The 14,376-nt window shown below is 37.5% G+C and overlaps 1 protein-coding gene across 1 annotated transcript in view; it reads right to left on the reverse strand.

Moving 5' to 3' along the window:
• pdgfc (platelet derived growth factor c) overlaps positions 1–14,376 on the reverse strand; it is an 81,431-nt gene that overhangs the window by 11,103 nt on the left and 55,952 nt on the right. Inside the window, exon 3 of the mRNA XM_052089215.1 lies at positions 3,242–3,422. Coding sequence (XP_051945175.1) covers positions 3,242–3,422 — 181 coding nt within the window. The remainder of the gene's footprint in view (positions 1–3,241; positions 3,423–14,376) is intronic.

Raw genomic sequence — 14,376 nt, forward strand, 5'->3', positions numbered from 1 at the left:
ATTTCATCATCAGAGGGAATGGATAAGTAAGCCTCTAACATATCATTTTGATAAAAATCAATAGATAGCAAAGGATTAAAAAAAAGATCTATAAACTTGCATGCTGTAAACACTGTATTAACAGTTATACATCTATATTTTTTGTGTGTAGAAGATTTGTGAAAAGTCAGGACATTTAAATGAGTAAATTAACACTTTCACAATAGATGATGTTATACAAGAAAATATCACATTCAGTATTGTGTGGCCTCAAGCTACATTAACTTTTGTTGGAATGATCAATTCTTCAATTGTCTGATCATATATACTTTATCTGTGTAGTTAGATTTTCTTTACAAATATTTCATACAAGTCTGTGGTTATGAAATACAGTATGATCTGTTGGTTTTATTGCAGAGAAAAAATCTGATTACACATCCATCCACTGGAAAATAAGCCATTTGGACATTTGTAGAAGCTTAATGGATGATATATGGAAATGATAATAGCTTATACTATGCTGGTGAAGTGGTGAAGAAGGTCACAAACTTTGACATTTTTGGTGAGTAAAGAAAACAGGGCCAAAATTATACATGACAGAGACATAAAAGAACAACACATTTTAGAAGGGAAACAGAGGAAGAGCAGGCTCATTAAACTGTACTCTATGTTAAAATATTTTCTACTATCCCAGCTTAATAAGCAAAGACAATTAAATGTAATCCAGTGGTATATCTTTGTACCCCAAAAAGTGTTAATACAGCATCTCTGTGGTGTTTGTTAGCAAACTGACCACACACTGTGAATTCAGTGATAGGAGGTTATTAGTTCTGTGCTGAAATCAGTCTGTTCTTCCTGAAATTCAAACCACTGCCACCAGTGGCCAAAGCTTGTTGTGTTGTTGACCAGTTTCTGGGTGAAGTGTCCACAGGGTGGCACCCTATAAAGTGTATAATTTTAGTTGTAAATTATATAAAACAGTCAACGGGAATGCATATTTTATTAACAATACGTCCTAACCCAAACCTTATTGACAGTAGAGTAAATGTGTAATTCTAGAGTGAAAATGCAACCTCCAGATTGCGCTAACTATTATTTATGTGAACACAATTACTTCCTGTTTTCCATGGGTGGAACAATCTGTTTGTCAGTGGCAGACTGTAAGAGCATTTAGGATTTATTTTTTTTGCAATTAGGTTTGTTGTAAAAGGAACAAAACGTATGCATTTCACCTTTAAATAATTCAGCTGACAGAGGGTCAACTTTATATGGAGCATGATGTGCAAAAACATTATGTATTAAAACATAGTGCCTTATTCCTCTGCTAGACAGCGACTGACTTTAACAGCTGCAGAGTTAATCACAGAAGCTAACCACAGGCTCCGTTGAGCATGTAAGAGCTAGAAAGAGAGTTTTGTATGTAGTGTTTTGCATTTTATGTATACATCCTATACAACTGCAAATATGCCACATGCTGACATACTGTAACTGTCATCAAATACACAATCCTGCTGTGTTGGAATAGCATACAACCATACTGTGTGTAAAACTATATTTAATCAAAAAGCAATTGGTTTAATTGTTAAAAGACGTTTTGCCCAATACTCCTCAGCATTTTGGCATAGCATGCTTTTTCAAACACTTGTACACAGACACACAAAGCTTAAGATAGAACTCCCATTCACAGGTCCCCTGAGAGCAAATGTTTGGTGAGCAAGAATACAAACACAAAGCACTGTGAGTCAGGACTGGAGGAGGCTGTAGCAGCAGTGTTGGAATTATAGGTTCCAGCTCGACATCCTCCTCCACAAACACTATAAATAGAGCTCTATTCAGCCACACCTTCTCTGATGTAAGCTATGTGCCCAGGAGCCAGCCAAAACACTCCTCTGCACTAACAGAACACTGCTCAAAGAAAATCACACCCCCTTGTGTAAAGAAGAGATAGTACACTCATTGACACATAGCCCCCACATACAGAAATCCTTATTATCTGTAAGCATATGGCCAAAATCAAAAGCATTGAAAAGAAATAAACACACTTAAAGCAGCATAATCAAAAATTGCTGGGGTAGCAGTCACAATAAGTGATTTATTGGGTCGTTATTATCTCCTTAAATGTGCATATAGTAATTTTGTGTTTATGTTGCACTCACGAATATGACCCGTGTTCTTGGACTTATACCGACACCTATTGGTGTGGATGCAACTTCAAGTAAAAAGCAATAGTTTTCGGTTAACAATGCCATGACCAAATGTTTTCAATAATAGAGGGTGAATGAGGGTGAATGAGGGTAAAAGTTTTTCTAATGAGAAAAATAATTACTGAGTGCACCTTTAAGGCACACTGAGATAGTTTTTGCCTTCTAATGATTCACACTAGTCCTGTCTAATTTGGGAAGCCTGTTTTATCACAATCAACATGGAAGTAATTCAGTTTTTGTAGAATAGATGCAGCCATTATCTAGCAGTGGAAGATAAAGCACACCTTTGTTCAATGGAAAACAATGAGACCAATTTTTTATAATGTAGCGAAGTGTTCAGACACGCTCCAAAGGCTCAGTAAACAAATGTAAGGGAAAGTGGAGTCATACAATTTTGACAGGTATCGTACATCAAAGCCAAGCATGTCTATTAAATCATTTCAGGGGAATAATCCTTTTCAAATGTGCCATGTGACGCCTGTCCGGGTGTAAATTAAAGGCAGGAAACTGAACCATGGCCAAGGTGGAAAGCACTGTAGCCCGCCCTGCTGTGGTTTTCATCACCACATGAAGTGAAACATTGAGGGGAAGGTCTCTGAGGTAAGAATATGATTGCATCTTGAAATTTCCAACTTAGTAAGTGCCATTTAAGGTTGCCAGGTCATTTGAGAGGAACAGTGATTACAGCAACAGCTACCTTGTAATAAGATGGGAGTCTGCTGTATTTCATCTTAAAGTTTTCTCTTTTTTTTTTCTTTTCTTACATTTTATTCTTTTTAAAATAGTCTATTTTACATACAGAAAAAAAGTGTACATTCAAAAATGCAGAAGATTGCTATGAGTTGCATCTTAATTATGTTGCATTTATGATCTTCTGCACATTGTATGGTACCGGGCATACCCAATGTTGACCTCTTCTCTGTGTATTTATGTTCAAGTGCAGAGATAATTGCTTATAGCAAAGGGCGATTGGGGATTAATTAAATGTTTTTACACAAAACACAGCCTACCCACTGAGTAAACATTGCATAAGCGGTAATGAGTGAGTAGCTTCATACCTGTTGGAGCAATGAGTAACGGATGCAGAATCCTGGGTTGGAGGGAAAGTATTCATCAGACACAAAGCGAATCAGGATCTGGTTACCCTTGGATATCTGAGGCCCTGGTACCACCTGTGAGCCACACCACCGACCCAGCACCATTCCTCCAACAGGCTCCTCCAACTCCACATAATCATACCTACAACACCAGGACACACTGTATTAGGACAATACACATGAATCAGTACCAAATTCAAATTTTCACCATATATGGAGATCAGATCATTAACACAGACAAACGACTATATCAGACATGTTTGAAAAAATCCTGCTATATCAAATCAGCTAAAACCAAAGGAGGCTTAAACAATAAGGGCCATCAGAAAGTCTATTGCATTGTTCTGGTCATGCAGACATTAAAGGGTTCATGACATGCCTTTTTTATTATTATTCTAATATGTTCCCTTATATATCACTTATATATTAGTAAAAACATTTTGTACAAAAAACAATCGTATATTTGTCAAACACGATTTTCCACCGTCATTCTGACCATCTTTCTGAAATGATTGGTTTTGGTGCTGCTTCTCCTTTAAGACTTGACAGTAAAAGTCCAGTTTTATGACTGGCTCTCTGCTCTTGACTGCCCTGCTATTTCAACTTGCCATCTCACTGCTACTGGGCAGGGCTATGGAAGTGATAAGGTAAAGTAGACCTTGATATCTTGTTGTGGAGGTGGTCAGATGTAAATGTCCACAGTGTGACATCACAATATGGAGGAAGTAGAGTATGTGTCGTTTTAGCAGTTTGGTTTGAACAAATGTTCTTTTTGCAGGGAGGAGGAAGTATTGAGTTGTGAAACTTACAGTATGTTTTAATAGTACAATGACCTCTTATATGTCAAAAGATCTAGGAAAATTCTATTCTTCATGTCATGACCCCTTTAAGAATTTATATCTACATTGTAAAACATTATGTGTGAATTTACAGTGTTGTAAATGGCTACTAGTCATTTTTACAGTAATAGTAATTTTGTCCACAATACTAAGCCGCTGCTTTGATTTCAAGCATGCACTGTGGCATGAATAAGTATTTGCTGGTTTACTCTGCCAGAATAAGTTTTATACGCTAGGTGTTGATATCTGTACATACCTGGTTAAGTATTTACACTAAGAAATAACTACTCAACTCACCAAAATAGCATTGCAAACACCATACACTCTTAATCGTTTATGAATAGTTATAATATTTCTGTATTATAAAATTTCTGATTTATAAAATATGCTATTACCACAAATAGCTTTTAATGCCATTTATAATCAGATTTAAGTGTCTATCACTAAGCTTAGCTTATATTCTGCAACCAACTGTGATGTACAACACTGTGCAATACAAGAAAATGAATTCAAAGTAAATAAAGATCCAAGGTCCTAGCCAAAGGGGATCCTATTCACCACAATGGTGACTTTGAACGAAACAAATATTTACTATTAAACTACATTTGTGCATTTGGCCAATGCTTTTATCCAAAGCGACTTACAGATCAAACCATGCACCATAATGCAGCATGATTTGATTAGCCTCTATTTTTGCAGTATTTTTTGTTCTATGACAGAAAATAACCTAGCCTGCATTGATTTCACAATTAAATTCTATCAGTGTTTAATTGTGATGAATTACAATTAAATCTTGTAGAATCCTGCTTTGTTTTGCAGGTCATTTATGTAAATGCATGTCCCAGAATATTAATCTGCTATGGTTTATGTGACAGAAGATCTACCTGCCATCAAATAATCATCAGCCTTGGCCCTCATAATTGCCAGCCCAAGAGCAGGCTCATAACTGGAGCAGGTGGCCAAGAGGAGGGTATGAAAACAAAGCCCTGCTAGCAGCGTGATGACACACACCTGATGCTTTTTGTGCCTCATCACCGCTGCCATAAATCCAATATCATGTCCTTCCTGTTGGCCACCAACTCCTGCTATGAGCCTGGACTTGGGGTAGCAAAGGCCATTGCAATAATCTGAAATGCGGTGGATGGTCTGTCACACCTATACAGTTATTCATCACTATCCAGTATCATTCAGTATGTTAGTCATCTGGGATTGCAGATGACTAACAGCTAAGAGGCATCTAAATGCAAGTTTAATGCGCTCCACAGGGAGCTATGGCAATGAGATTTTTTACAGAGATACTGTAGACACAGACACTCTGACACAAAGACAGCAAGGAAAGATGGGAAAAGTAGGGAGATTATAATATGGGGAAACAGATGGGGCTATTGAGAGAAAACTAAGATAATATGCTTGGGAGAAAGTGAAGAGTGAATGAGATTAAAGGGGAACTATAGACATGTAAACTCATACAGATTATTTATCTTTATTTGATCTCAAGCTAATATGGAAACTCATTAGGCTTTTAATAAGGTACAATAGCTTTGACCTAGAAATCCATTCTCCCAAGCATTTAATTAACTGAATAAGCTATGCACTGAAGCACGGCTAAATGTATTATCTCAATCACCCTGACGGCACCGCTGTCTTCAGAGAGGAAATCATGAGAGCTAAATGTATCTGTTATTACGCTGTGGTGACATTTAAAAACATAAATTAACTTTGGGATTATGCAGATATCCCAAATCACAATTCAGGAATGAAGGATTATTTTGTACTATATTTACTTAAGGGAAATCACAGCAAATCAAATGATTTTCAAATTAAGTTTACTTCCGAAAACCTGCACAATTTTAATAGGCTGTGCAGTAACTTTCTATTTAGCACATTTACCTCTAAATAAAGTACACACATAAACCTCACATGTGCTAATTCACTATGAACTATCATAAACTAACAATGAGCAATTGCATTTTTTTAAACACACATAACAAAGATTAATAAATGCTGTACAAATGTTTTGTTCATTGTTATTTCATGATACCTTATGCATTAATGTTAACAATAAAATCTGGTAAATATTTATATGTGGTGAAACGCATTATCTCCATTATGTACACTGGGGTAATAAATTGTTTACACAGCATCTTAATTAATGGTTTCTGATACAGTAAATATATATCTTCAAAGGGTAAATAAACCAACTTTTTTTAGTTAATGATCTGTAAGAATGGGGCTTTATTAGTACTGGTCGTTGATTCAAGTAATTGTTTTGACATTTGTGTATAAAGTGTTTTAATTCTACAATATATGGTGTAAAAACGTCTGAGTGCTGCCCTATTCAGGTTGAACGGTGGCTACGGCAGTTGAATTTTCCTATTGGCTGTTTGCGGTAGTTCGTGACGTAAGCGGTGAGAGCTGACGTAAGCAGGTTCCAGCTCACCACGCCCTTGGTACGAGCTACCACGCCCATGGGAGTATAAAAACCATCTTGTTTCGTCAAAACCACTGTAGCGAGTCAGGAGTTGGAATTGCAAGTATTGAAAACGATCAGGATAGAGTATTTTAGCATCTATTTAACATAGCATTTATATAGTTATTTAGATTATTTCGTGTAGCCTAGGTAGTTAATTAGCATATTTGTTAGTGTAGTATTGTTAGAAGCACAGTTAGTTAGTAGCATAGTATTGCATCAGTTAGGATAGCTTCAAGTTAACGTAGATTATCTGTATTTAGTACAGTGGTCAGGATGGTACGTAGGTGTAGTGTTGCTGGTTGCAACAGCACTGCTGGACTGTATAGCTTTCCAGCAGACTTGGAAATTAGGTGCCAGTGGTTGCATGTCCTTGGCCTGGAAGACCGTGAGTTCCCGCCTAGAGCTGGAGGAGTGTGCAAACTGCATTTTACGCGGGATTGCTTCTCCAACGCAATGGAGGTGGAAATGGGCTTCTCCAAACAGCTTGCGCTGAAAAGCGACGCAGTGCCAACCGCTGCTCCTCCTGCATGGACTCCACCACCGCAGCGGCGTCTTGAGGTGAGTGATCATATATATTTGAATCACAATTTATGGTTAGGCTAAAGTTAATCCTCTGGAGTCGACAAACGCACCGGCGCATTTTGCTGGATTTTTTCACATAGCGGCAAAATATGAATATGCCTACAGAGCGCGCGCTATTGACATCAACTCGATAAAACTCATCAGATTCATGTACATGTCGTCTTGCGACCGTGTGAGGAATAATAATAACATAATAGTAATACAATTCACCCTCCTCCACTTCAGGTGAAGGTGGGGGAGAAAAGTCCTCGACTTCAAAAGACCGCTCCATGGCAAAGCTACTTGCATCACTCCAGTCACTCTCCATTTTAGAGTCCGACAGCAGCTGTCAATTAATCCGTCACTACGGGTCTCAGGTGCACGCCCCCCCGCTCAGCCCCGCCCTCGGTTCGTCCCCTCTATCCCCGCTGGGGTCTGCCAACTTTTCCAGCATTTTTCAAATATTGCTAGTGGGTGGAGTCAGACTCTGAGCAGGGGTTTAGTTACCCTTTCAATACAAGATCTCGGCCAAAAATGTATGCAAATATATGTGATGTTGCATAAGGTTGTCGAAAAAATGCCATGACAAATGCACACCATAATCAAAACTAAAATCTGTCCAACAAAATTCAGGAAATTTGGTTGATGTAGATGTACACGGTGTGGATTAAAGTGCCGCAATTCTCCACCATTATATGTAGGAACAGTATGCGTGAGCTAGGAATTAAATTAAACTGTCCTTATTTTACATTATTATGTAAGGAAATGTATAATGGAATTAGTCATGGTCGACAAGCATTATAAATTAGATAAATGACAAATAACTAGATTATTTGTCTGAATAAATTTCTGTTAAACCATTAAAATCATATACAACATCATGTTGTATCCACTCACAATTTCTATTGTAAGGAATTAGCTTTAATGAGGGAATTATGATTAATTCACTTATTTGAGTAACATTATTCTCATGGCTTATTGAAAATAATATTAAACATATTTAGGTACAGCTTTGAAGCAAAATCTTTTAAAAACAGGGATGAGATTATTTATCAAAATATACCACAGTCAAATTATCTTTGAATACAGACAAACTTTATTACTATTCTAAACCTAAAACTAATCTAACACATACAACATCAAACAGGTTGTTGTGTAGTGACAGAATGTGAAGTAAATTATCAATACAGAGAAAATGAACTTTATGGAGTCTGATGACAATGTCTTAAGAACCATTTACCCTTCATTGAGTCTAAATCAATTTGCAATCGGATTACCCAAAGTATTTAACTAATATACCAGCATTTTGAGCAAAAGTCTTGGAGATGTACTTGCTTGTCGTTGCATTTCCTTGCTTTGCGTTTCCTCGTGTTGCTTGGTTCTTTGGCTCTTTGTCGAATGTTAATTCCATCAATGTTTTAGACTCCGTTGTCTGAATGAAGTGAGGCCTTCTGTAAGGAGGACTCAGGACTCCCGTTGGGTGTCTGAACCATAGAGCAGAGAGGCTTCCACTGGACTTTGTGTGTCCCGAGTTTTCCTTGGACTCTACATGGCACAGAGGATCTTGAAGCAGCCAGATAGCCGAAGAGAAGAGACCAAGGGACGGTTCAAACAAGAGCGTTGCAAGAGAGGAGTTCAGGAGAAGAGAAGTTTTTCCTTGGGATGGAAAGTTTTGAACTGAAATTGTCCGCACCCCAAAGGTGTCCTAAACCAATCAGAAGTGACTTTCCAGAGTCACATGGTCGACTGGTCTGTCCCTTTTCAGAGTTGATTTACGATCCTTTGTGGAGGATTCTTACAAACTCCCAATCAAAAAGAGCATGTTTAATCATTAACTATTATATCTTGTCAACAGTACAAGAGACAACATTCTCTACGTAAACAAGCAAGCATTTACATACTAAATATGACATACTTTCATGAATATTATAAGTGTAAGTAACAAAACATGAAAATCCACACATATTTTAAAAAGTACATCAGGCTCTGATCATTAATTTGTCAGTTATAACAGTGATCACAGTTCATAGTCATTTTCAGAATTATCTAGCAAGGCTAAGTATAGTGTACATTATGCATTTAAATACATTCTGTACATTTTAAAGTGTTAAATCAGCGAAGTACAATGTTCATGGATTCCTTTTTAGTTAATAATCACAATGTCTCATGATCTGATGAGTCTAAGTGTAGCAAATAGGTTTATATTGGAGGGCAAAACAGAGGGTGTTCCGAGTCTTTCTTGGGAATTCCATATATACATCTGCACATATACACACATACTAGGACTTCTCCTGCTCACCACCAGAGGACTCCCTCACCCAAATACTAGTAGCATTCTGAACTACAATTCCCTACATGCCTACCTGGACTGATTATGCCAACACCTGTTCCCTATTCCAAGGAATATTTAAGCACTAAGCATACTAGGCTCAGTGCGAAGTCTTGTTCAGCAACGGCTAACATTTCTGAGCATTTATACTGTTTATATTGCCTGCGGTTGACTGCTGCCGTTTGACTGTCGTTCTGATTCTCTGCTGCCTGCCTTTTGATCACATCCGGTTTGTCTGGATTTATACTTTGATTGTTTGCTGACTGCCTGAACCTTGCCTGTTTAGGACCACAAATTTCATCTGTCTACGCGGCTCTATTGCTGGAGATTTAATCCAGCCTTTCGGTTTATGATTTGTACCTTTTCTAATAAAACGGCACACACATGGATATTAATCCCAGTTCTTCGGAGTCTGTGTTACACAACCTATCCTAAATTTCAGATCCACAAGTATACTTTTATCAAGATTTCCAGAGATATTAGAAACACTTTACACCCAGACACAGAGCAAAAAAATACAAATAATAACAATAAAAGTCTGTGTATTCATTTCATTTAAATTTTTAGTTTAGAATTACCTGAAACTTTAATATTGTTGTGTATTAAACATGGTGTCCTGTCTAGTATCCTATGGTGGTTGATTTGTAAAGCATTTGACTATTCGTCAAGCATTTGAAAAGTTAAAATAAAACCCTATGTTTTATGACCCTCAGAGTTAGTACTTTGATGTCCAACCCCACACAAAAAAAAAATGATCTGGCCACAAGTACTGCTGTCAGAATCACTAGAAAATGTACACAAACATCCAAACATCCACCAGCTTTCTGTTGGCAGTAATAAAGCCATGTTAATTTTGCTGACATTTGTAAATCCAGCACTTTCAATAATAAGCCTCATTTAGATGGAAAATAGGTGGTCCAAAGTGCTTTTTGCTCTTGTTCTACAGATGCTTTAGGTGATGTTTCTTTGGTATTAATTTTTGTGTGCCACACGAACAGAGCTAGAACATATAGCAAGCATCTGGGCATTCAGACGGTTTCAAAATTGCACATTAGGATTGTGGCAGCGTGGGAGTTATCAAGTGTCCGTCTGGAGAGTGAAAGAGCGATAAGGGCGCTTACACCTGAGCTAAATTATGTCCAACACCTGTTTATGATTACAGTGAACACGGAGAGAGCGGCATAAAAGAGCGACATAGCCAGCAGATCGAGGGAGAGTCTGGATCAGAGAGAGTTCTGTGAACACGAGACATTATTTTGTGACAACCGTATGTGTTGCAATGAAGCTGTCATCTAGTGTGAAAAGCACAAATAAAAGACCACTCACATGAGTTAAATGAACCTGTTGTCCGCTGTCATTCGTGGAGGCTTTACATGGATCAGTAGTTATCATGGATAGGATGGAGGACTAATCTAAGCAGCTCTGATTGGCCATTGCTATTTCATTGCTCAACAGACATTTTAGTTATTGGTTTGAATACTCAACCTCTGCAAAACACGTTGTAAATAGAAACCATTGATGTGACAGGAGCAGACTTAAATTGAATGCTGTAATCGTCAGTTTTCACGATTACATAATCGTGGCAGCCGTAATCATAATTGCTATTCGTTTTTGGATTAATTGTGCAGCCCTAGTACGAACCTAATACAACACCATATCGAGACCCCACCAGGAGTAGTAGTGCATTGAGGCAATGCTTGAGATGAGAAAGAAAATAATTGGGCCAGCCCGGTTGTTCTTGTACCCAAGCGTTACTGGTCAGTCCGGTTCTGTGTAGATTACTGAAAAGTCAACGTGGTGTCTAATTATGACGCATTCCCAATGCCCCGAATTGACAAAATGCTCGAGTGGTTGGGTACGGCTCAATTTTATTCGACACTGGATTTAACAAAGGGGTATTGGTAGATGCCCTTAACGCCATTATCCTGAGAAAAAACTGCATTTTCCATACCATTCGGATTACACCAATTCGTTACTCTTCCATTCGGTTTGTTCGGGGCTCCCACCACGTTCCAGTGCCTCATGGATAAGATTCTCTGGCCTCACGCTGCATATGCCACTGCCTATTTGTAAAACCTCATTATATACAGTAATGACTTGCAGAGATATATGCAGCATCTAAGAGCAGGTTTGAGGTTGTTGAGGCAGGTGGGGATCATGATAATCCTGAAAAAGTGTGCAAGTGAGTGGAAGTACAGTATCTGGGCTTCCAATTAGGCCCCAAATTGATAAGACCATGGCAATAGCGGCCTACCCACGTCCCAAGGCCAACAAGGAGGCGAGAGAGTTTAAGCCTGGCTGACTAATACCAGAGGTTTGTGCCTTGTTTCTGTGATGTCACTAGCCATTTGATTGATCTCACTAAAAAGGGGGCATCAGAGCTGGTCCAGTGGATGGAGGCATGCCAACAGGCTTTCACAAGAGTGAAATCAGCATTCTGTGGTAGGAGAAAGCGGTAAGGGCCATAAACTGGTAACTGTCGATATTAAATATCAGGAATATCGTTTCAGTGAAGACGGAGTGGGGTTTTAAAAGGCAGCCGGAGCGACAGACTGGGAGAGAGAATCTCAGTCATACAGACCTAATGCTACAAGAACCTGAATGCTGCAAAGCTGTTAACTTATTACTTCTGAGAATATGTTGTCTGTTACCACTGAAGCGGATGAGTTTAATCTAAAATAGACCTGAAAAGGCAAAAAGTGTGACTGGAAACCAGAGTAATAAAATAGACTTATGAGGACTGCAACCCCAACTCCCGCTTCCTACTTGTTGGAACATCTACATTGTCACTATAGTTTCTTGTTTATTATTAGCCTTTAAAAAACCCTTGTGATCATATCAGAGTCAGAAACCAACATGTAAAATTAACCAAATAGTACAGAATATCCTGTCCAGTTTTCTTATCGGCCTGAACAAACAGAAGTGATGATGAGACAGTTGTGTAGTTACCTGTCTGCTCTCTGGGCTAGGCTTTGCCATGTGATGGATTCAGCATGCAGATTTTATTACAGTTTATTCCAGCCCAGTAGGTTTTAATGTATTCATTCAACTGGCATAAGATCATCATACCAATGTGTATTAACCCTCTGGGGTCGACGGACATGCCGGCGCATCCTGCTGGATTTTTACCTCATTACAGCGGAAACAACATAAAATACACATTTTGGGGTATATAGATAAGTGTAAGACATCATTAGTCTATAAAGGGTCTACTTTTATTTGTGTACACTCGCAATAACAACAAAACCTTGTATGTTTGTAAACTAAAGAAAATAAAAAGGGTGAGCTTTCAGCAGTCTCTGTGTACACGAGCATATTTCTGAAACAGGTCATAAATAATGATCTGAAACTCTGCGAATACTTAATCACACAAACATGAAACATATGTCTAAAGAAAGCTTAAAATGTCTGACTTTAACATAAAACAATTCAAATTTAAAACAAATATTATCCTGCAATGTAATCTGAATGAAACAAAGTGATGTACAGTTTCTCCTGCAGAGGATACAATTTCGGATGAGTAAATCATTTAGTTTTACTTACATTTGACATGTTATTTTATATAAACATGTACATATTTTACTAGTGGGACTGTTTCCAGACTTGCCAGTCAGGATTCAGAGTATTGAAATATGACTCCTAATAGGCAAGTTTTAGTTACATTTAAATGCTGTTTCGGCTAAAGCAGGCATTTAAATTGTGGGCTGTATGCTATAAATATGATATGTAATATGATATTAAAATAATATGAATGTTTAGATTATATTTTAACTAGTGTTTATGCTGCCTCATTATCATCAACAAAGCTTGTGCTTGCAAATATCTGTTGAGTTGCAAATTAGTAAAATGGACTTTAAATATGCCCATATTAGAAAATCAACATCATATAATGATTTCTGAAGGATCATATGACACTGAAGACTAAAGTAATGATGCTGAAAATTCAGCTTTGATCACAAATTGCATTTTACAATATATTCAAATAGAAAACTTTTCTTTTAAATTGTAAAGAGTTCACAATTTCACTGTATTTTGGATCAAATAAAAGCAGCCTTGGTGAGCAGAAGAGACTTCTTTTAAATGGTAGTGTAGGTCTAAAATTAAGTAAAGTCTGTATGTAAAGAACATGTATAGTCAGATTACTTATTTTTACTTAAAACTTGATTTTGATCATTAAGTCTCCTTACATTCATTCTCTTTCTGTCACATTCCTCATTGATATGCCCAGGGGAGGGGTCTTTTTCTCAGGTGTGAATTACATCAATATTCATGATAATTCACACCTCCTCGCATATGACATTTCTAACACTAAAAGTGTCTTACAAAAGTTAAATGACTAAATTGTTTTGTATGAATGAGTGATCAGAATGGTTTTCACATAATTTTGTGGCAAAAACTCTAGGCTACAAGATCCAGTTCTCAAATGTCTTGTGGACAAATGTTTAGTATGTGTTATGGCCTTATTTCAAATACGTAAATATTAGTTTTTTCAAAAACCACACATAAATGTTATTTTCTCAAAAATACAAACATGTTTACACATGTTGCTCAAATATTATTGTAGCTCAGTTTGTGCTGAATACAGTGTTATCAGACTTTAGCCATTAATGTGTTTTTAAGCAACTGAAAAAAAGCACCAATGTCAAGGCATGTCAAAACTTCTCCAGGGCCCAAAACACCCTCAGACCCCAGAGGGATAATGCCTTTTCCGCTCAATACTTTTAAAACACAGAAGATTTGTGAAGTGTAATTTAAAAAAGGAATGACAGTGTGGAACTTGTGCTAGCGGTGTCAGAAAGCATGAGACAGAGACCCAATAGCAGAGCAACAGTTCATAGGATTTATTTACAACAATAAACTTCAACTTAAACTGTGCTGGTGAATCCCAGCACTG

The sequence above is a fragment of the Xyrauchen texanus genome, chromosome 23 (assembly GCF_025860055.1).
Source record: "Xyrauchen texanus isolate HMW12.3.18 chromosome 23, RBS_HiC_50CHRs, whole genome shotgun sequence".
Taxonomy (NCBI): Eukaryota; Metazoa; Chordata; class Actinopteri; order Cypriniformes; family Catostomidae; genus Xyrauchen; species Xyrauchen texanus.